Here is a 23,865-nt window from a genome sequence, read left to right on the forward strand (position 1 = left end):
CGATGCGGTTTACATTAAGACTTAAATAAGAGTTGCTACAACACATCTAAATGTGTTGTACAACACACTTCATTAAAATATTAATCCAAGGAAATAGAAAACAAAAAAGGTTTTCATTTTTTTCTGAAATATTAGATAGAAACAGTGCGTAGTAAGGGGTGGGTGGCGGACCACCCTAGATACCATCTTGGTGGGTACACTGGCATCTCTCCGCCCCCCCCTCCCCACTTGCCACACTCACATCCTACCTTTCCCACCATTTATCTCTTTAAATCTTCACCAGCATGAGCAATTATTCTGGCCTGCTGCTCGCACCGGCCTAGCTTCCTCTGAAATCATTTCCGGATCGCAGGGCCAGAAAGTGACATCAGAGAAAAAGCCAACGCCGGTGTGAGCAGCAGGTCGGAGAAGCTGCTCATGCTGGTGAAAATTTAAAGAGGTACGGGGGTGAGAAATGAGGGAGCGTGAGTGTGGAAGGGGAGTGCAGAAGGAGTGGAGGGGGTGTTACCACTCTGGGTGCCTCCTACCCTCCTACGCCACTGGAGAGGTAGTACATAATCTTAAAATGATAGATAATTTGTTCCAAAAGATGGTAAAATGAAAAGAAGGAGAATGGGATACAGTATTTGATTCCTAGAATGAACACCTTTGAAAGATGGAAATGACAACTTACAGGCAGTAGAAGATGTAGAACAATTTTGTTGACAAGAACATAATGTCAGAGGCAGTGGCATAGTAAGGGGGGTGGGGGGAAATCAACCTGGGCACCGTCTTGATGGGGGCTCTGGCACCTCTTTTCCTCTCCGCCTCCTCATTCCTTCCCGCTCCTTCCCCACCAAGTGCGCGCCTTCAATTCATCCCCACCTCTGTCTCTACATTGGCGTGAGCAGCAGCTCCAACCTGCTCCTCACACCAGCCTTGGCGCCCCCCCTCTGATGTCACTTCCGGGTCCTACAACTAGGAAATGACATAAGAAGGAGAACTGATGCTGACGCGGGCAGCAAGTTAGAGATGCTGCTTGTGCTGGGGAGGCTAAGCAGGGAAGGGAGAAGGGAAGGGGAGTGTGCATAGCAAGGGGTGAAGAGGGCACCACCTCCCTGGGCGCCTTCAGCCTCGCTACGTCACTGGTCAGAGGTACAACTAAATCACTCATTTGACCATAAACTATTTTAAAGGCTAAACAGACACATTTAAACTTCACTTTAGATTGCATGGGAAGCCAATGTAAAGATTTCAAAAGAGGCATAACATGTTCAAATTTTTTTTTTTTTAACATCAAGCGAGCTGACGTATTCTGTATTAACTGCAAACGTCTCAAATTTCCTTTACTGATATTACAATATACTGAATTGCAATAATCCAGTTGGGCTTAAACAATAGACAACAATGATAGCAAAATGATGTTGGAAAAATAGAGCTCGGTCGTACTGACTGCTAAGGCACCCATAGAATATAATGGGCACCTTAGCATTTAGCGCGCGCTAAATCAGCATGCCTTAGTCAAAGGACCCTTTTATTGGGAATTTGTGGGCAATCAGGCCCAAACCGCAATAATTTTGTCTTTATAAGATCTAGCTTAATCAAAGAACGAGATGACCAGTGCAATAATCTGGTAAATACAGGGACGAATAGTAGAAGCAAAATTACGTAAATCTGGGCTATCTTCTTGTAAAATAAAAATAACATCTACACAAGTGAAAAGAGTTTCACTTGAATTCGGAAATAAAGAATTTAAAGATGTCATATAAACATTAAAAAGAATGGGGTACAAAAGGGATCCCTGGGGTACACCACAATCAGGAAACCAAGCAGCAGATGTTCTTCCGCCAAATTGTACTACATAAGATCTCAAAGACAAAAAGCCCCCAAACCATTTTAAAATATTACCTCCTACACCAGTTTGTGAGAGGAGAGATAGTAAGATATTTTGGTCAACTATGTCAAATGCAGCTGACAGGGATCAAATTGTAAAAAGACAGCAAAGCGCTTTTTATTCAGTATATTTTGAATCTGAGGAATAAGAGAAAGTAATAACGTTTCAGTTGTATAAACGGCCGAAAGTATTGAGGATTCATTCAAAAATTCAGAATTATGTTTTTTAATTATTAATTCTAAGTTAGACCTTGCTAGGCATCCGTGATTAGTGCGCCTAGTGGCTTCTAACCTGGGTGCCATTTATAAAAACAGGCCCTATGTGCAGTATCTATAGATCAGTGTGTCACAAACTTTTTCCGTCACAGCGCACTAAACTCAGGGCCACGTCTACAGGGCCTCTGAGCATGCATGGACATCGACTGGTGATGTCTCACATGTGCATGATGTCGTCACGTCAACATTCGCACTTGCTCAGAGGCCCTGTAGACAAGGCCCTGAGCTCAGGGGCCTTCCAAAACCTGGACAAACTGCTGGGTTTTGGAAATCCCTCCATTACCAGGGGGCAGAGAGGAGAGCATATTTTGATATTAACTCCTTTCGACTGTTAGTTCAATCATTGGTCCTTAGTCAGTTGGACTATTGTAACATCGTTCATCTTGCTGGTGCTCAAAAAAATCTTCAAAGACTGCGCATAATTCAGAATGCAGCAGTTAGACTGATTTTTGATTTAAAGAAGTATGATCATGTCACTGATTTCTATCGTCGATTGCATTGGCTTTCGGTTGAAGCACAGGTTAAATTTAAGTTCAGCTGTATTTGTTTTAAGGCATTAACAGGTCTAATCCCAGAGTATTTTATGGAATCTTTCATTATTACAAATTCCAAACATTCTAGAAAATATCATTCACTATTTTCATTTCCTTCTGCAAAGGGATGCAAATATAAGAAATTCCAGGAACTATTGCTGTCCTTTCAGGTAGCCTCATGGATTAGGGATTTGACTCACATATTTACACTTTCAAACTCATATCAACAATTTTGACGTGCTTTAAAGATGCATCTTTTTATAGAATCTTTTGGAAGCTAGACATTGGATGTTCATTCATTTGTATTGCTAATCTCTGTGAACCGCATAGAACTTAATGGTATTTGCGGTACACACCAAGGACACAGAAGCAGCAGCAGCAAAGCACTCCAAGGACATAGACCTGAGACTGAAGCGAAAATTGAAGAAGGGGAAGTCTGCGATCCTAGTGGGAGGCTCAGTCCTGAGGCATGTGGACAGCCACATAGCAAGAGGGAGAGAGGATCGACTAGTGACCTGCCTCCCAGGAGCAAGAACAAAGGACATCGTTGACAAAATTGGAAAGATCCTAGAAGGAGCGGAGACGGAAGAGACTACAGTAATGATCCACATTGGGACAAACAATGTCAGCAGGAGAGACTACAGAAGAAGTGCACTGATAGAACAGTTCAAGATTCTGGGAAGGAAGTTGAAGATGACTCAGAAGATAGCGTTCTCATAGATCCTACCGGTACCGAGGGCAGATGTGAAGAGGCAGGAGGAACTACAATCAATAAATGCATGGATGAGGAGATGGTGTGAGGAAGAGGGGTTCCACTTTGTGAGGAACTGGACAATGTTCTGGGGCAAGAGCAAGCTCTTTAGGAGAGATGGACTGCACTTGAGCATGGCGCGAACTAGACTTCTAGCAAACAACATCAGGAGAGGAATAGAACAGGCTTTAAACTAAGAAGAAGGGGAAAGCCGACAGTCGACCAAGTGTCAACAATTCGGAAGAAGGTATTCAGCGAAGATACTAAGGGGGAAAAAGACTAGGAAGAAACAACGGGCAAATTACAGGAGTTGACTAACCCAGAAGAGGAGGTTAGGAGGATTGTATCACAAGAGAAGAAACTGAAGATCGAAGCACAGGGAAAGGAAATGAAGATAAGGAAGTACCAGGATTTAAATTGCATATATATCAATGCAAGGGGTCTAAGGAACAAAATGGGGGAATTAGAAGTCATGGTCAAAGCTGAGGACATAGACATCACTGGGGTCTCCGAAACATGGTGGAATGAAGAGAACAAATGGGATACAGCACTGCTGGGGTACAAGCTCTATCGCCAGGACAGGTCAGGACAGAAAGGAGGTGGAATAGCCCTATACATAAAAGAAAGCACACATTCAACCAGAGTGGACACAGCAGAGAAGACCAACAAACTGGAATCGCTATGGGTTAAAATAATGGGAAGGAAAGGGCCTGAGATGAGGATGGGCCTGTACTATCGTCCACCTGGGCAAACCGAAGAAATCGATGAAGAAATGGAAGCCGAGATGAAGCGAGAAAGCAAAAGCGGTAACACGATTATTATGGGAGACTTCAACTATCCTGGGATAGACTGGAGTCTTGGAAGCTCAAAATGCGCTAGGGAAACAGGATTCCTGGAGGCTACACAGGATTTCTTCATGGAGCAGCTTGTCAGAGAACCGACGAGAGGGAATACCACTCTGGATCTAATTCTAAATGGGTTATGAGGACCTGCGAAGGAAGTGAAAGTAGTGGGACCTTTGGGAAATAGCGATCATAATATAATCAAGTTCAAAGTTGAAGTAGGAATACCAAAGGGAAAGAGAACCATAGCGACAACTTTCAACTTCAAGAAAGGAAGCTATGAAGCGATGAGGGGAATGGTAAGGAAGAAACTTAGGAACACTTCCAAGAAATGGCAGATGGTAGAGCAAGCCTGATCTTTTTTTCAAGGACACAGTGAGCGAGGCGCAAAATCTGTATATCCCCAGATTCAGAAAGGGGTGCAAAAAGAGTCGAACAAAAGACCCGTCTGTATTTACAAAAGAGGACACATCCAACATATCAGAACCTGAGCAAATCTTCAAAGGAGACCAAGCAGAAAAATTAACATCCATGGAAGTAAGCCTTGAAGACATGCAGGCAGATAGAAAAATTAAAAACTGACAAATCACCGGGCCCGGATGGAATTCACCCAAGGGTTCTGAAAGAACTAAAGGAGGAAATAGTGAGACTACCGTATTTTCACGCATATAACGCGCGCGCGTTATACGCGTTTTTACCTACCGCGCATACCCCTCGCGCGTTATATGCGTGAGCGCGGTATACAAAAGTTTTAAAACATAGTTCCCACCCCGCCCGACGCCCGATTCACCCTCCCAGCAGGACCACTCGCACCCCCACCCCGAACGACCACTCGCACGCGCTCCCACCCGCACCCGCATCCACGATCGGAGCAAGAGGGAGCCCAAGCCCTCTTGCCCGGCCGACTCCCCGACGTCCGATACATCCCCCCCCCGGCAGGACCACTCGCACCCCCACCCCGAAGGACCGCCGACTTCCCGACAATATCGGGCCAGAAGGGAGCCCAAACCCTCCTGGCCACGGCGACCCCCTAACCCCACCCCGCACTACATTACGGGCAGGAGGGATCCCAGGCCCTCCTGCCCTCGACGCAAACCCCCCTCCCCCCCAACGACCGTCCCCCCCCAAGAACCTCCGACCGCCCCCCAGCCGACCCGCGATCCCCCTGGCGACCCCCACGACCCCCCCACCCCCCTTCCCCGTACCTTTGGTAGTTGGCCGGACAGACGGGAGCCAAACCCGCCTGTCCGGCAGGCAGCCAACGAAGGAATGAGGCCGGATTGGCCCATCCATCCTAAAGCTCCGCCTACTGGTGGGGCCTAAGGCGCGTGGGCCAATCAGAATAGGCCCTGGAGCCTTAGGTCCCACCTGGGGGCGCGGCCTGAGGCACATGGGCCCAACCCGACCATGTGCCTCAGGCCGCGCCCCCAGGTGGGACCTAAGGCTCCAGGGCCTATTCTGATTGGCCCACGCGCCTTAGGCCCCACCAGTAGGCGGAGCTTTAGGATGGATGGGCCAATCCGGCCTCATTCCTTCGTTGGCTGCCTGCCGGACAGGCGGGTTTGGCTCCCGTCTGTCCGGCCAACTACCAAAGGTACGGGGAAGGGGGGTGGGGGGGTCGTGGGGGTCGCCAGGGGGGTCGCGGGTCGGCTGGGGGGGCGGTCGGAGGTTCTTGGGGGGGGCGGTCGTTGGGGGGGAGGGGGGTTTGCGTCGAGGGCAGGAGGGCCTGGGATCCCTCCTGCCCGTAATGTAGTGCGGGGTGGGGTTAGGGGGTCGCCGTGGCCAGGAGGGTTTGGGCTCCCTTCTGGCCCAACTACCAAAGGTACGGGGAAGGGGGGTGGGGGGGTCGTGGGGGTCGCCAGGGTGGTCGCGGGTCGGCTGGGGGGGCGGTCGTTGGGGGGAGGGGGGTTTGCGTCGAGGGCAGGAGGGCCTGGGATCCCTCCTGCCCGTAATGTAGTGCGGGGTGGGGTTAGGGGGTCGCCGTGGCCAGGAGGATTTGGGCTCCCTCCTGGCCCGATATTGTTGGGGAATCGGCGGTCCTTCGGGGGGAGGGATGTATCGGACGTCGGGGGGGGGGGCATCAGGCTTTCAGGATGGGGACAGACCTTCAAGGGGGGACAGTGCACGGAAGTCAGGGGGGGTGAACGGAGAGTCGGGACAGCGCACGGAAAGTCAGGGCAGTGCACGGAAGTCAGGGGGGGGTGAACGGAGAGTCGGGACAGCGCACGGAAAGTCAGGGCAGTGCACGGAAGTCAGGGGGGGTGAACGGAGAGTCGGGACAGCGCACGGAAAGTCGGGGCAGTGCACGGAAGTCAGGGGGGGTGAACGGAGAGTCGGGACAGCGCACGGAGAGGCGGGGCAGTGCACGGAAGTCAGGGGGGTGAACGGAGAGTCGGGCAGCATGCGCGGTATAATCGTGAGCGCGTTATATCAAAGTTTTTGTGCTTATCATCGTGATTTCTGCGCGCTATACACGTGTGCGCGTTTTATACGGGTGCGTGTTATTTGCGTGAAAATACGGTACTGCAGCAAATTTGCAATCTGTCCCTAAAAACAGGCATGATCCCGGAGGATTGGAAGATAGCCAATGTTGCGCCCATCTTTAAAAAGGGATCACGAGGTGACCTCGGTTCCGTGGAAAATGGCAGAAGCGCTGATTTAAGACAACATCGATGAGCATTTTGAAAAAAATAAACTTCTAATAACTAGCCAACATGGCTTCTGCAAGGAGAGATCGTGCTAACGAGCTTATTGCACTTCTTCGAAGGAATTAACAAATGGATGGACAAAGGGGACCCCATAGACATCGTATATTTAGATTTCCAAAAAGCCTTCGACAAGGTACCCCATGAACGCCTACTTCGGAAGCTGAAGAACCATGGGGTGGAAGGAGACATACATAGATGGATCAGAAATTGGTTGGTGGGTAGGAAGCGGAGAGTAGGAGTGAAGGGTCACTTCTTGGACTGGAGGAAGGTCACAAGTGGTGTTCTGCAGGGGTCGGTGCTCGGACCGCTGCTATTTAATATATTTATAAATGATCTAGAAACAGGGACGAAGTGTGAAATAATAAAATTTGCAAATGACACCAAACTATTTAGTGGTGCTTGGACTAAAGAGGACTGCGAAGAATTACAAAGGGACTTGAACAAACTAGGGGGATGGGCGACGAGATGGCAGATGGAGTTCAACATAGAGAAATGTATAGTATTGCATGTAGGAAGCAGAAACCTGGGGTACAGCTGTACGATGGGAGGGATGTTATTGAGTGAGAGTACCCAAGAAAGGGACTTGGGAGTAATGGTGGACAAGACAATGAAGCTGATGGCAAAGTGCGCAGCAGTCGCTAAGAGAGCGAATAGAATGCTAGGTATAATCAAGAGGGGTATTACAACCAGAACGAAATAAGTTATCCTGCTGTTGTATCGGGCGATGGTGCATCTGCATCTGGACTACTGTGTCCAATATTGGTCGCCTTACCTTAAGAAGGATATGGCGATACTCGAGAGGGTTCAGAGGAGAGCGACATGTTTGATAAAAGGTATGGAAAACCTTTCATACGCTGAAAGATTGGAGAAACTGGGGCTCTTTTCCCTGGAGAAGAGGAGACTTAGATGGGACATGATAGAGACTTACAAAATCATGAAGGGCATAGAGAAAGTGGAGAGGGACAGATTCTTCAAACTTTCGAAAACTACAAGAACGAGAGGGCATTCAGAAAAGTTGAAAGGGGACAGTTTCAAAACAAATGCTAGGAAGTTCTTCTTCACCCAACATGTGGTGGACACCTGGAATGAGTTTCCGGAGGGCGTGATAGGACAAAGTACAGTATTGGGGTTCAAGAAGGGATTGGACAATTTTCTGCTAGAAAAGGGGATAGAGGGGTATAGATAGAGAATTATTACACAGGTCCTGGACCTGTTGGGCCGCCGCGTGAGCGGAATGCTGGTCACAATGGACCTCGGGTTTGACCCAACGGAGGCACTGCTTATGTTCTCACTGCAACATACCCAGAATCTCACCACTGCATACCCAGAATCTCACCGCTGCATACCTAGAATCTCACCACTGCATACCCAGAATCTCGCCGTGGCACACTATTGTGCCACAGCACAGAGTTTGCAATTCACTGTTATAGATTAACCAGCTTTGATTATAACTCAGGTTGAATGTACTCTCAGAATTTTGTCTAAGACCTTGATGTGGCTTTCCCTGTTATTCGAACACAAGCACAATCATTTCCTCTCTCATGTTTGCAGAAATGACAGGACAGAGGACAGGTTTGTCGGGTCAGCAGAAAGTATTGGCTGATGTCTCTTTCCCAGCAGTCATGAAAGGGCCAAAAGGACTTCAGGGACTTCTACCAGTTTTTTGTTCTTCCTTTATTTATTTAACTTGACAGTTTTCTTTCACTCCTGGTCTTCAGCTGAGTCAGAAACAGGACTGGGAGCTAGCACCGATAGTTTTCATTTTCAGATACCTGGAGCAAGTCAATATTCAGGACTATCTGCTAATTTTCATTGACTCTTATCAGGCTAAATGCCGATGAACGGTAATTGATACATTGAATGCTGGGTGCATTCTGGAGGCAGAGTCAGCATATGGGTGCTTAAGTGCTAATATTCAACCCTTAAGCAGCCAAGTTTAGCATGTAAGTGGGGCTGCATAAAAGTCTGTCCACTAACCCGTAACAACTTAAGTGTTGAATATTGACTTAAGTGGCTATGTGTTAGCTAGCTCAAAATTGAATTTCAATAAAGATATTTGAAAAAAAACTCCAAAACCTTGAATATTCAAAGCCAAAGCCCGGACACGGTTCAGCCTTGAATATCCAGGAATACATGAGCAAAATACTCACTGCCACCGGCTGAATATTGATTCCAACATTTTTTTTACTGTTATTTTGCTCCCCTCTGAATTTTGCCCAGGCCAATCATTGCAGCAGCAGCCCAAATCCTGGAGACCACAAATCCTGCAAATCCTGCAAATGCCACAAATCCTGCAACCGTGAACCCTAAGCCCATCTGCTGGGTTTTAATATTGCACAGTGACTGGCTCTTTTTTCATCCCCACAATCCAAATCAAGAGTCATCTCCCAGTGTATTTAAGAATACTGTTTGATACATTGATTTTTAGAAAGCATCTTAAGTCCTATCTATATATACAAGCATATGCTTCAGTTGCTTAATATGCTGTATTCCAATTTTTGTCATTTTTTAAAATTTTTAGAAATCCTTTATTGTAACTCAAGAACATAGTACAAAGTAAAAACTTGCCAATCCAAAATACAAATAGGTTAACTAAATAAGAGCATAACAAAAGGAGTGTTAACGTTTTTGGGCTTTTTGCGAACAATCTATGATTTCTAGATGTACAACAGATTTTGACAATTTCAACCCCAAAAATAAAAAGCCAGTTGTTGCTGTTTTATTGATTTTAGTGAGAGGAGTGAATTGTGAAGCTGTAGGATAAAATGTACGGTATGTTTAATTGTTTTTGTTACTATGATGTGTGCTATCCTTTGGATTCTATACTGTATATGACACCCATATTTGAGTGCAGATCCGAGATCTGCGTGCAACCTAATTAGTTATCAAGTCACTAATGGTCAATTATTGACATTAATTGGCGCTAAGTTAGCCTTATGTATAAATCTGCCTACATGCTAGACTATAACACTGTAGACACAAACTGGGGAATTCTATACATTTATTTATTCATTTGGTTTTATATCTCGTCCTATGGCACTTAAAGTTAGACGCCTAGCCAATGTATGCACCTAACTTAATTGTTTAATAGACTTAATTGGCACTGATAATTGCCAATTAGCACCTTGTAATTGACATAAATTACATTTAATTGGATGTTAGGCGCCTATCATAAAGTAGATGTGGTTAGGGGGCAGATAACGGATGCATTTTATATATAGGCAACTGTTGTAGACTTAGGTGCATGCATTTAAGTCAATGAAACCCTGTTACTCTAGGATGCTTAGTGATGCCTAAAGCCACTTAGGCAGTGCTGCTTGATTCTATAAAGTGGTGCCTAAGTTTTACAGAATTGCACTTAGCACCACACTACTTGGTGCCTAAATTTTAGGCACTATGTATAGAATTGGGCCTTCTGATTACAAAATGACTATTATTACTACTGGCTTCAATTTTGAGCTTTAACAAGCTCATAATTGTAACAAAAATAAAAAATTCATTGGGTTGTCTATCTTCTTAGGCGTGATTCTAGAAAAGATAGGCGTCTACTAAAGTCGGCATGTTTTGGGATGGAGAATTACTTAGGCGCTAATAGGCAGGATTATCTAGAGCAGTGTTCTTCAACCTTTTTACACTTATGGACAGGCAGAAATAAAATAATTATTTTGTGGACCGGCAGCGGTCCATGGACTGGTGGTTGAAGAACACTGGGCTAAGTCATGGGCCAGACCCCACCCATCTCTAGCCAATCTCCACCCCAGACCCCGCCCCCATAATAGTACTAATTGTAACACTATTTTTTCCATTCATTTTTCAAAGATACACAATATAATCTTTTTAACAACACATAATGGTTAACCACAAAATTAAACTACACAAAGCAGATGTAAATTCTCAAAATTGACATTATTCAATCACTAAATTGAGAAATAAAATCATTCCCCCTGCCTTTGTTGTCTCCCTCCCTCCATGCTATGCCTTACCTTCTGGCCTGCTCCCGCCCCGGTGTTATCTTCCTCACTGATACAGTGCACAAAGCTGTGGGCAGCGGCTCCTTGCACATCCTGTGCCTCATCTGGAATCCTTCCCTCTGACGTTGCAACGTCAGAGAGAAGGCTTCCAGTTCAGGCGCAGGACGCGGGTAGGAGCCACTGCCTGTGGCTTTGTGCACTGAATCATTGAGGAAGAGGGAGCTGGCTCGAAGATAACACCTCATCAATTGCACCGTGGACCGGCGGTTGAAGAACACTGTTATGGGCCTGATGCACGTGCTGGCCCTGTGGACCGGCAGGAAATTTCTGTGGACCGGCACCGGTCCACAGACCGGTGGTTGAAGAACACTGATCTAGAGTACCTATGTGCCTATGATGTAAGCCTTTAAATTCCTGGCCATGGACAGGTCAAGGGCATTGCAAAAATTTTGGCCCAGTATTATACACCCAACTTGTGTCAGGATTTATACCAAGTCTCAGCAAGTGTATGTCCTCATGCCCAAAGCTGAGTTCAGGAATCTGTATTAAATGCTGTTCTATAAAGGGCACTCAGCCCAGAGGCCTTTATATCATAGCAATTTGCACAGGTTTTGAGTACCATTTACTAAATCTTGTCCTGTGTGTTATGATTATGAATGTTTTAGATGTACTGCTGCTTAGTTATAGGTAAGCTTATAAATGAAATAAGTAAACCGAAGTGTCTCTGCTTGGTCATGCTCAACCTCCAGATCAGTCATCAATATACAGTCTTTGCTTCAGGGCAAATACATTTTCTTTGTGTATATATTTTTATCATCAAATATTCTTCCACAGATCTTCATATATTCTTATCAAATTTGCTTCGCAGTCATAATTTATATAAATACTATCAACATATGTAAATGTTAATAGTGGAGGAATAACCTCAGCAGCTACACCTGAACTTATTATTTCATTTTAGTTCAGGCTTAATGTAGCTAACCTCCTCATTGGCTGGCCTCCACCATCCATATATATTTTTAAACTTTTCAGTTTTTTAAGTTTTTAAAATTATTTTTTGTAGTTTTAAATAGCAGAAAAAAACTATAACTTATCTTTCATTTTTTTTATGTATAAAAGCTGAAACGGAAGCTTTGCCATGAATCCACGTTTTACTAATAGGCTTTTTCAAGGAGCAATCCCATTAAGAATGCCTTGTATCATGTTGCCCCTGTTTAAATCTTACTAAGATGCTCACAAGATGGCTTATTTTTGTTGTTGTTTACATAATTTAAGAAGTAATGCCAAACAATATCTAGAGAGGGAAATTCTATCTATTAATGTAGACATTTTTTTCCTGTCTCTAAAGTAATTTGTTGAAATGGCTTTCTGTTTGCCATCAGGGTTTTTTTAAAAGGACGGTTCAGAACAACAAGCGGTATACCTGTACAGAAAACCAGAACTGCAAAATTGACAAAACGCAGAGGAAGCGGTGCCCTTACTGTCGATTTCAGAAGTGTTTGACCGTAGGAATGCGATTAGAAGGTAAGAACCCCCCCCCCCCCGCCCCTTCCTCTTTCCTTTCCCTTTATGCCCTAGGATTTTCTGCTTCTCTACTGGAAGAGGGACTGGGAGTAGGAGAATAAATGGATAAACCATGGTGTTTCCAGTCAGTTGGACTGATATGGCACTGCTGTGATACCTGGAAAGCCTAAGGATTTAATTTAGACCTTTATGTTTACATTTTTTTGGAGATCAAACCGGTTCACAATATAAGATTAAACATTGAAATAGTATTAAAAAAGGAACTCCAAAAAAAAAAAAAAAAAAAGACAGACCTACCACAATCATACCAAAAAACCCATCTGTATTTTGATAACTTGTTTATAGTACTATTTCAAAAAAAGCTCCCAGTAAGTCACCGCATCCCCTCTATTCCGTGCACTAGTATGTTACTTTAAAGACTTGTTTAAAATAAGAAGTTTTTAGCTGAGTCTTGAATTTCTTATAGTTAACTTCAGATCTATGTTCCTTAGGGACATGGATGTATGGGGCAATACTGGACACAACGGAAGAGATAGGGATACAGAGGGTCTAGGATGATTTATTGCGGCCATTTCAGCACAATGAACAGGCCGCAATGAATCTGATTCGGAATGGGGGGGGGATGTGATGCCCCCCACAACCCGCAAAAATTAGACCTAGTAGCAAGCTACAGTGTGAGGCCGGGAAGCAGGCAGTGGTGGCTGGTGGAGAGCCCAGACCCTGAGGGGAGAAGCTGCCACCAGAGCTGCTGTGTTGCGTTCACTGGACAGCTGGAGATTAGGGAACAACTTCTGTCCCTCCAAGTCCTGAGCCCTCCGGAGGGATTGTACTAGCACTAGCAGTGCTTGTTCTTGTGCTGTTCTTCTCCTCAGTGCAATGACAGTTTGTGACACTCTCCCTCTTTCTGTCACCTTTAGCGATCCTCCGGCCCCGGAGACTGGTCTAGGCCACGATAAAATGGCCACGATGAATCATCCCATACCGTTCTGCATCTGTGGTTGCTGCAAAAGTTTTATATATTGATTGACCAATTGTTTTATATTGTTGATTGACCAATTCAATCTTTTTCTCTCCCCTCCTCCCTTCTACATGGGAAATTTGAATGGACTATTAAGATATGAATATGTAGCATTCTTCATTTCCAGAATGTAGGGTAGATGTGTTTTCAACCAGTCAGCAAAGTCTAAAGAACATTAGTTGCGGAAAACGTGTTTGTGTGAAATAAGAAAAAATAATATGCTGGATATATACATCCCCATTGCATTTTACCCATAACCTCCTACACCAGGAAACTTGTATGACACATTGACCCTCACTAGCCTGAGATCCATACTCTAAATCAGACATGGGCAACTCCGGTCCTCGAGGGCCGGAATCCAGTCGGGTTTTCAGGATTCCCCCAATGAATATGCATGAGATCTATTTGCATGCATTGCGGAAATCCTGAAAACCCGATTGGATTCCGGCCCTCGAGGACTGGAGTTGCCCATGTCTGCTCTAAATACTGTTCAATGGCTACTTATTCGAACTCTGTGAGTTTAATTGCATTGCTTCTTAGTGGAGAGCGGGAAGGAACTGAAGGAGAGGGGAGGGAACTTTCTGGCCCAGTCACAGTAGAGATTTTGTCTTGAGCTATCTGTGCTGCTTTGTTCATATGGATTGAACAACAGGGTCAGCCCAGGACTATGTCCTTTAAGGAAGGTACAATTTTTAACATGGTGAAGTGACATAAATACAGTATATCTCAGGTGGAAAGAGGGAAAAATGATCTAAACTAGGTTTATTTTTACTCCTCCTGTATTCTGGTTAGTTATAGAATTGGAAAGACAGACTGGAAATCAGTAACCAAGTCTAAATATTGATGGAAGAAAACTGATGTCTGGCCTTGAAAATTGCTGGAGATTTTCATGTTATGTGATTTATGGAAATTGTCATTTTATTTGGGTTTTCTTGGCTATTTTTTTGTTAAAGTAGAAATATCATGATGAGTGCTCTTTGGTACAAAGGCTCATTCTTTTCTGGTAATGCGCACATGTACATAGAAACATGATGACAGATAAAGGCTAAATGGCCCATCCAGTCTGCCCATCTGTAGTAACCATTATATCTTCCTCTCTCTAAGAGATCCCACGTGCCTATCCCAGGCCCTCTTGAATTCAGACACAGTCTCCATCTCCACCACCTCTTCAGGGAGACTGTTCCACGTATCTATCACCCTTTCTGTGAAAAAGTATTTCCTTAGATTACTCCGGAGCCTATCACCTCTTAACTTCATCCTATGCCCTCTCATTGCAGAGTCTCCTTTCAAATGAAAGAGACTCGACTTGTGTGCATTTATATTACGCAGATATTTAAATGTCTCTATCATATCTCCCCTCTCCCGCCTTTCCTCCAAAGTATACCGATTGAGATCTTTAAGTTTGTGCTTGTTTTTATTAACGACATGGGATATGTCATTGACATTTCCGGTGTTGTTGCAAATGACAGCTCGTCCCTAAAAATTGTTACAAGGACTAAAATTTCTCTAGGAGGGTGATTTTCAAAGGCAGTTGGAGTGGAGGAGTAGGCCTAATGATTAGAACAATGATCTGAGAACCAGGGAAGCCTGACTGAAATCCCACTGCTGCATTAGCAGAGGTGATCATGAGTGTAGTTTGTGGTGAACATAAGAAGTTGCCTCCGCTGAGGCAGACCAGAGGTCCATCTCGCCCAGCGGTCTGCTCCTGTGGCGGCCCATCAGGCCTATTGCCTGAGCAGTGGTCCCTGACTATTTCTATAACTACCTCTTGCTCCTATCCCTATAACCTACCTCTACTCCTATCTGTACCCCTCAATCCCTTTGTCCTCTAGGAACCTATCCAAACCTTCTTTGAAGCCCTGTAACGTGCTCCTGCCTATCACAGCCTCCGGAAGCGTGTTCCATGTATTCACCACCCTCTGGGTAAAAAAGAACTTCCTAGCGAAGTTGTTAAATATACACCGAGTTGCTTTAAATTTGATCAAAAGGTTTGTGTGAAGGTTGAGAGCAGGTGTGTACGTGGTACTTCCGAGCGGGTTATTTTATAAAGACAGGTAGGCCCATAAGTTATGACTATGCCTGTTTTATACATTATGTGTGTTTCTGCTTCACTAGCTGGGTGGCCCATTTATGAAATTACCTTCCACATATATCAGAAAAATGCGGAACAAAAAAAAATTAGAAAATCGCTGGACTGAGTGTATAGCCCTCGATGGAGACTGCCCCAACTTTCTTGGGAGGGCTGAGAAGTTTTCAGCGGCCCCTTGTATACTAGGAAAACACACAGATTTAAAGGCAACATGTTGTTGACGTGGTTTGGATAGACCATAGAAGTATACATGTGCTTTGTATTTTAAAATAGCAGTACTCGCATATCTGGGATAGCTTTGTTTCTGACATTTACACCTGCTTCAAGTTTGAGTTTCGCAGCTTGGCTTTCTGACTTCCCTCAGTTGTGCAGTCTTATACAAATCTGCTTTTTACAAGTTTATTTTTTTTAATTATATATTATGTCTCCGAAGAGCGGGGTTTGGGGACCCCTAATATGGCCCACATTGTGCTTTTGCCTAAGCTTGGCAAGGATCCGGCCCGGGTGGGATCTTATCGACCTATTTCCCTCCTTAATCAGGACGCTAAACTTTTTGCCGCACTTTTGGCACACAGATTGAAGTTTAAGTAGGAAATTAACATCATTTACATATAAGCAGCAACTTCAATGTACAAAGCCTCAGAAGATGCCATTCTTTTTGGTATCTTTTCTTTCGTAAAATGGTTTCTTCTGGTGTTTATTCTGCTAAATAAACATTTGTTCCCATGGTCCTACAAAGCTCCTATTCAGCAAGACTTTTATAAAATGCATTGCAAATTTTGAACAACCCGGACATCTGTAATTTAGGGCACAATATTGAGCTAGAGTCGGTATTTTGCTTTTAAATGCCAGCAGTTATGGGCATGAATATCCAGATATTCCATGGCAAAACCTAGATAATGGCTGTTGCTGAATATCTGGATTTTGTGGGGAGTGGCTGCTAATATCTGAATATTTGGTCACTGTCTGGATAGCTTATCCGGATGTACTTAGAACAGTTTGTCTGCTTACTCATGCATGCTGGTATGATCGTGCTTGTTATCACTGGTTTCCAATTTCATCTCATATTCAGCATAAGATTCTGACCTTTGCATATAAAGTTCTTCACTTGGGTTGTCTGTCTTATCTTGTGTGTATCATCACTCCTTATGTACCTGCATATGCCCGCCCTCCATTCTTTCTCACAGCATCATCTTAGTGCTTTTGGTTCATTGTTCACACCTTGTATCAACCTCTATGTGTTTCTGTATTGCTCCTCACCTATAGAATTCTCTATCTGAAGCTATTTATTCTGAGGAATCATGTATTCAATTTTAGTCGTTCTTGAAGACCTGTCTTTTTATTAAGGCTTTCTCTGAGGGATTGCCTTATTCTTTTCTGTTTTACCAAGTTTGTAGTTGTTTCTAATTTTTGCAATTTTAGGTTTTTAAAAAAAAATATGGTGAACCACTTTGATTTTAATTTGAAAGGTGGTATATCAAGCCAAAATAAACATAAAAACATAAGAATTGCCATACTGGGACAGACTGATGGTCCACCAAGTCCAGCATCCTGTTTCCAACAGTGGCCAAGCCAGGTCCCACGTACCTAGCTAGATCCCAAGTAGTAAAACAGATTTTATGCTGCTTATCCTAGGAATAAGCAGTGGATTTCCCCAAGCCATCTCAATAATGGTCTATGAACTTCTCTTTTAAGAAATTATCCAAACCTTTTAAAAACCCTACTAAGCTAACTGATTTCACCACATTTTCCAGCAACGAATTCCAGAGTTTAATTACCGTATTTTCACGCATATAACGCGTGCGTTATACACAATTTTTACAAACCGTGCATAACCGTGCGCGTTATACGTGTGAGCGCGTTGTACAAATATTTTTTTTCATTCCGATCCGGCATCCCCCCTGCGAACTGGCATCCTTCCCCCCTCCCCCCGCTTGCGTCACCCCCCTCCCCTGCGATCCTACATCCCCCCCAGCACCGCAAAACATCTCTTACCCGATTGGGCACCGGCACCAGCACCAATGCACAGGACGTGCCAGTGCCAGTGCCCGAAGATCCTCCCTCGTTGGGCTGGGCTGGGCTGGGCTGGGCGGTGCGGTTTGAGGGAGATCCTCCTTCTTCCCTGTGCCGGCTGGACTGGGCTTTGAGCATTTGCGCATGCTCAAAGCCTTCTGTTCTCGTATTTGCTGACCCGATACACAAATCGGCTCACCGGGTGGTTTTCCGTACGATCACTCGTTTTCCAATTCTGACATGCAAATTAGGGCATTAATGGGGGTGGGGGGTTGGAGGGAGGGGAATAAATATTGATGGTGACATCTGGGTAACTTTATTCTTCATTTATACTATATATTATGTTATTGTTATATGTAGGAAAACTGAAAATCTTGAATGATATATATATGTTACCTGTACAGATATTAGTGTAATCTATGTAATACCTACTGTTTGTTCATTTGTATGACACTATTTTAGATTAAAAATCAATAAAGATTAAAAAAAAACCAAGAAACCAGCCATCTGACTGATGCCCTAACTTTGCATGCCATTAAAAAAAAAAAAGAAAAAAGCCCCAACAACTGAGTGACAGGAGGCTGCTTTGGGGCTTCCCCTGCCACTTAGCTGTTTGGGCTTCCCCAAACCGGCTCTGTGCGTGTGTCAAAGTCGCTTTCAGAGCGATTGGTTGGTCAGGATTATGACAAACCTCCGTGCAAATCATTTGTATGGAAACTTGTTGGAACATTGATTGCTGTTCCACAATTGGCCAAAATTTCGGCCAATAGGGACTCGCATGGTCTTAAAGACCATGTTTACTGCACCTAGCACTCATTTAGCCCAAGAAAACCCTGGCATAAATGGGGTGAGCCTAAGGTTAGGACACTTATTGATACCTAAATCCACTTTAGGCACTGTTAAGCACAATTCTATAAAGTGCGCCTAAGTTTTATAGAATTGCACACCTAACTTTTAGGCACCATAAATGCCATAGTGCAGGGGACCCAAGTCATTCCTGGAGTACCCTTTTGCCAGTCAGGTTTTTAGAATATGCACAGTGAATATGCATGAGATTGAGTTGCATACACTGCTTCCAATATATGCAAATTAGAGAATGACACGGTGGCGGTTTACCCGCGGCCACCGCATTTTAGCCGTGGGGCTGTGAATGGTCTTGTCCCCGCCGCACACACCCGCCTGCCCAATCGATCCTAGTGTTTAGCCAGCTCTCTCCCTTCTCCTCACCTTAGTTTGTAGGTTTTCTTTTTCGGCGACCCGCACGCTATCAGAGAGCCGTGCACCCTCTGCTGCTCAGTTTCGATCTTCTGCTCTGACGCAACCGGAAACAGGAAGTTGTAGCAGAGCAGAAGATTGAACACTGAGCAGCCGCGCATGCGCAGAAGCAAGGGGGGGAGGGGAAGAAAGAGGGAAAAAAGCTAGAAGGGGTTGAAAAGAAGAGACACACTGGTATGGAAGAGGAAGATAGGGGAAATCTGGACACAGGAAGGTAACAGAAAGAGGGGAAATTATGTGCATGGGGCATAGGGACAGTGACATAAAGGGGACATGCCATGGGGATGGTATATGGACACAGGGGGGGTGCAATGGCAGATACATAGGGGAGATATTAGAAATGGGGAAAATAGCACAGAAGCGAGATGGTTTGTGGGGATGGGACAGGGACTGAGCTTGCAGGCTCCAGTGGCTTGCACAAATTACATTGTAACGTGCCATGAAAATAAGAGGGAGGAAGGTAGATAGATAGGCCACGCGAGAGGAGCTGAAGGGTAGTAGAAAGGAACAGATGGTAAAGGAGGGAGGGAAGGGTGGTGGTGGAAAGGAATAGGACAGACATTGAAGGAGGGTGGAGAGGAACAGACCCCAAAGGGAAATGTGGAAGACAGAGTGGGAAGAAGACAGATGCAAGACTATGGGGGAGCGGAGGGAAGAAGATGGGTGCTAGACCAATTGGGGGGGGGGTGAAGGGAGAGGCACAGTAACAGCAAGTGGAAGACGCAGAGAGAAGACACACAGTGGATGGAAGGAATTGAATGAGAAGATGTGGAAAGCAGAAACCAGACAACAAAGGTAGAAAAAAAATTCTATTTATTTATTTTTTGCTTTAGGATAAAGTAGTATATTAGTTGTGTTGATAAAAATTTATAAACAAAGCCCTGCCAGCTGAACATCTCTTTCTCTAGTTCAGCAGCAGGAACTTTGATTTATAAGAAAGGAATAAGCTAAATATTACAGTACTAAGGCTTATATGGATGCAGCGGGGACGGTGACGGGGCGGTGAATGGGATGGCAGTGGTGGTGACGGGGCGGTGAAAGGGATGGCGGTGACGGTGACGGGGCGGTGAAGGGAACGGCGGTGACGGGGCGGTGCAGAGGATGGTGGGCCGGTGACGGGGCGGTGACGGGGACAGATTTTTCCCCGTGTCATTCTCTAATGCAAATCTCTCATGTATTTTCATTGTAAATACCCTGAAAACCTGACTGTCAAGGGGGTACTCCAGGAACGACTTGGGAACCAGTGCCCTAGTGCATAACTGCAAGGAGTAGGTGTAGGAGCATGATTAGAATACAGTAAAACCTTGGATTGCAAGTAACTTGGTTTGCAAGTGTTTTGCAAGCCAAGCAAAACTTTTTATTAAATTTTAACGATATATAAGCAATGTCTTGCAACACAAGTACCGTATTTTCACTCATATAACGTGCATATGTGTATAACACGCATACGCATATAGCGCGTGGGTCCAAAGCATGTCTGTAAAAAATTTTTTTATATAGCACACACACGCGTATACCGCGCATGCTGCTATAACCTCCTCCCACTTCCGCTTACTCTTCTGGCCTGCGAACCGGCATCCTCCCCCCTGCTCGCGTCACCCCCCTTCCCCCGCGATCCTACATCCCCCCCAGCACCGCAAAACATCTCTTACCCGATTGGGCACCGGCACCAGCACCAATGCACAGGACGTGCCAGTGCCAGTGCTGAAGATCCTCCCTCGTTGGGCTGGGCTGGGCTGGGCGGTGTGAGGGAGATCCTCCTTCTTCCCTGTGCCGGGCTGGACTGAGCTTTGAGCATTTGCGCATGCTCAAAGCCTTCTGGTCTCGCTCTCTCCGAGATTCTCAATCTGAGAATCTCGGAGAGAGCGAGACCAGAAGGCTTTGAGCATGCGCAAATGCTCAAAGCCCAGTCCAGCCCGGCACAGGGCAGAAGGAGGATCTCCCTCACACCGCCCAGCCCAGCCCAGCCCAACGAGGGAGGATCTTCGGGCACTGGCACTGGCACGTCCTGTGCATTGGTGCTGGTGCCGGTGCCCAATCGGGTAAGAGATGTTTTGCTGTGCTGGGGGCATGTAGGATCGCGGGGGAGGGGGGGTGACGTGAGCGGGGGGGGAGGATGCCGGTTCGCAGGGGGGATGCCGGATCGGAATGAAAAAAAATATTTGTACAACGCGCTCACACGTATAACGCGCACGGTTATGCACGGTTTGTAAAATTGTGTATAACGCGCGCGTTATATGCGTGAAAATACGGTACATACAGTATACATGCGTCACATCATCACAACTGAGCTGATGGTTCTTCTCTCTCTGACGCTGCAGGAGTGTAGTGACAGGTCTAAATGAGCGAGGTCTTGCAATTCAAGTACATAGTATTTTATATTCTAGTTTTTGGGTTGTGGAACAAATCATCTGAGTTTCCATTATTTCCTATGGGGAAATTCGCTTTGATATACGAGTGCTTTGGATTACAAGCATGCTTCTGGAATGAATTATGCTCGCAAACCAAGGTTTGACTGTACATGCAAGTCACCTACCTATACACATACACTTATAGAACATCATACAAGTTGTAGGCATGCCAACTTCCAAGAGTCATTATAAAATTAGCATTCAACACATGGCACAGAGGTGCTTAACTTGAAGTGCTAAGTTAAAGAATTGCCCCTTATGTGAAAAGAGGGTGCACTATCCATTAGAGCAGGGGTTCTTAACCACGGGTCCATGGATGGTTTTCAGTGGATCCATGAGGGTCAGATAAAAATTATATTCACTATACAGCCCGGTACTGTTGATTTTTCTCGCAGATAACGAGAGAGTATATGTAGTAGTAATGTAATGTAATGTAATTTATTTCTTATATACCGCTACATCCGTTAAGTTCTAAGCGGTTTACAGAAAATATACATTAAAAATAAAGATATGAAAATAATAAAGGTACTTAAAAAATTCCCTTTCTGTCCCGAAGGCTCACAATCTAACTAAAGTACCTGTGGATTAATAAATTAATTAAAATAAAGATAGAAGTAAACATTTTAACAAGACAGCATTGAATTAAATTTTTTTTTGGTAGATAGAAGATAGTAATGATAGTAGAAAACATAGTAGCAGTAGATCTGTTTTAATTTGCACAAAAGGGTTGTATTTCATAATTATAATGAGTGGCCATTACTTTTTGCATAAAAGAGGAGTGTGATTTTTTTAGATTGTTTACTTTAAAATTTAATAATACTCATATATATATGAGACAATCAAATCTCGATAAAGTACATTATATTCATTGTATACAAAGTTGTGTTTATGTGAATATTTCTGGGGAAGGGGCCCATAGCTTTCATCAGATTTTTAAAGGGGTCCGTGACTCAAAAAAGATTAAGAATCACTGCTTTAGACTATATCTATGGTACCTTGGACTAGATTCACAAAGCAAACCGATTGCGTACCGATTGGTTTGCGACCCCTTTACGAGCAAATTTCCCTCCGGCATGATTCACTTACCTCTCCTGCGATCCGCCTGGAATCCATGCATGCAAATAAGGTGAAACGCATGCAAAGTAGGCAGGGACGCGATTCACAATGGATTAAATGCTTTATCCAAAAAATAGATGTACTGTGCTTGAGTGTGTTCCTTGTTCTAATAATTAATATTGTAGATTATTCATTCAACAGCCTTGCTGATGGAGAAGGGATACCTCAAGTGCCTACAGCTAATTATGACGTTAGAACTAGTCTTATCATAATAGCCTCAATGCAAGCTATCATTGGTTCCTTTAAATTCTCCTCTCTTATTAATTCATATTATTTATATGAATTAATCAAGCCGATCCGACTGGGCTGGCAGATCAACTGAAGAAGCGACTGCTGGGGACCAGTTGAAAACGTCTTTCCAACTGGAAGCCCTGCTCTCTGCCCTGCTCTGCAATCGCTCCTGTTTGCTCGCCCCGAATGATGTCCTGCTTTGCCCGGATCTTCCCCACGAATGCTGCCCTGCTCTGCCTCGATCTTCCCCGAATCTCTCCTGCCCTCCCTGCCCTGCGAGCCTTTGGTTTTAACCACGGGCTCACAGGGCTAAAAACTAAAAAGTTAAAAAAAAAGGGTCGCATCTCGGACGGACATGTGCAGACCATCTACAGAGGGTCTGCGCATGCACGCGGATCGCACAACAGCGATCCATGCAGACAGATAGGGGCGTTCCTCTGATCGCCCCCATCTGCCCGATCGGGCAGGTTGATGAATCTAGCCCCTTGCACTCCCAAGAGATGCACACAAATTAATTGGATAATGAGCCAATTAGTGTCAATAATTGGGTGCCAACAACCAATTATTAAGGTTAATTGGCACTTATTAAAATCTGCAAATGCATCTAACTGTGCACTGTTAAGTCATGTTGCCTAACTCTAACAGTGTGTAGCTCAAAAAGGGGCGTATCAAGGCCATTCTGAAAAGTTATACGTGTTGTTATGTGCCTAACTTGAGTTTCAGCAGGCGGAAATCAGATGCCTAAAGGGCATGTGCCCTTTATAGAATCATGTCTAGCATTGACTTTTCCCAGCACTAAAATTTGAGTGCTATTTATAGAATTCTTCCTATATGCAAAGAGGGCACACTCGTCCAATAATGTAAGCAAACGCAAACCTTCATACATGCTTGCGCATACACCCAGTATCTGGGAAACTGTGTATCCTTTTTATACATGGGGAAACTCTATAAAGAGTGCTAAAAGTTAACGGTAGGTGCCTGGGATTGGTAGTAGAGAATGACACGGTGGCGGTTTACCCGCGGCCACCGCATTTTAGCCGCGGGTCACCCGCCGAAAACGGGGAAGAAAACTAGCAGTCGCTGCGGCGACGGGGACAAGGCCATTCACCGCCCGCGGGGCGGTGAATGGGTCTTGTCCCCGCAGTGAGGCATGAAGGATCGCGCGGTCCCCGCAGCTCACACCCGCCTGCCCAATCGATTCTAGTGTTTAGCCAGCTCTCTCCCTTCTCCTCACC

General features: G+C 44.8%; 1 protein-coding gene across 4 annotated transcripts in view; it reads left to right on the top strand.

Moving 5' to 3' along the window:
* Nucleotides 1–23,865, top strand: part of NR5A1 (nuclear receptor subfamily 5 group A member 1) — a 225,252-nt gene that overhangs the window by 39,222 nt on the left and 162,165 nt on the right. For all 4 annotated transcript variants that reach the window (XM_033961132.1, XM_033961134.1, XM_033961133.1 and 1 more), the window contains exon 3: nucleotides 12,336–12,477. In XM_033961132.1, the coding sequence (XP_033817023.1) occupies nucleotides 12,336–12,477 (142 nt within the window). The remainder of the gene's footprint in view (nucleotides 1–12,335; nucleotides 12,478–23,865) is intronic.

This window comes from Geotrypetes seraphini, chromosome 10 (assembly GCF_902459505.1).
Source record: "Geotrypetes seraphini chromosome 10, aGeoSer1.1, whole genome shotgun sequence".
Classification (NCBI taxonomy): Eukaryota; Metazoa; Chordata; class Amphibia; order Gymnophiona; family Dermophiidae; genus Geotrypetes; species Geotrypetes seraphini.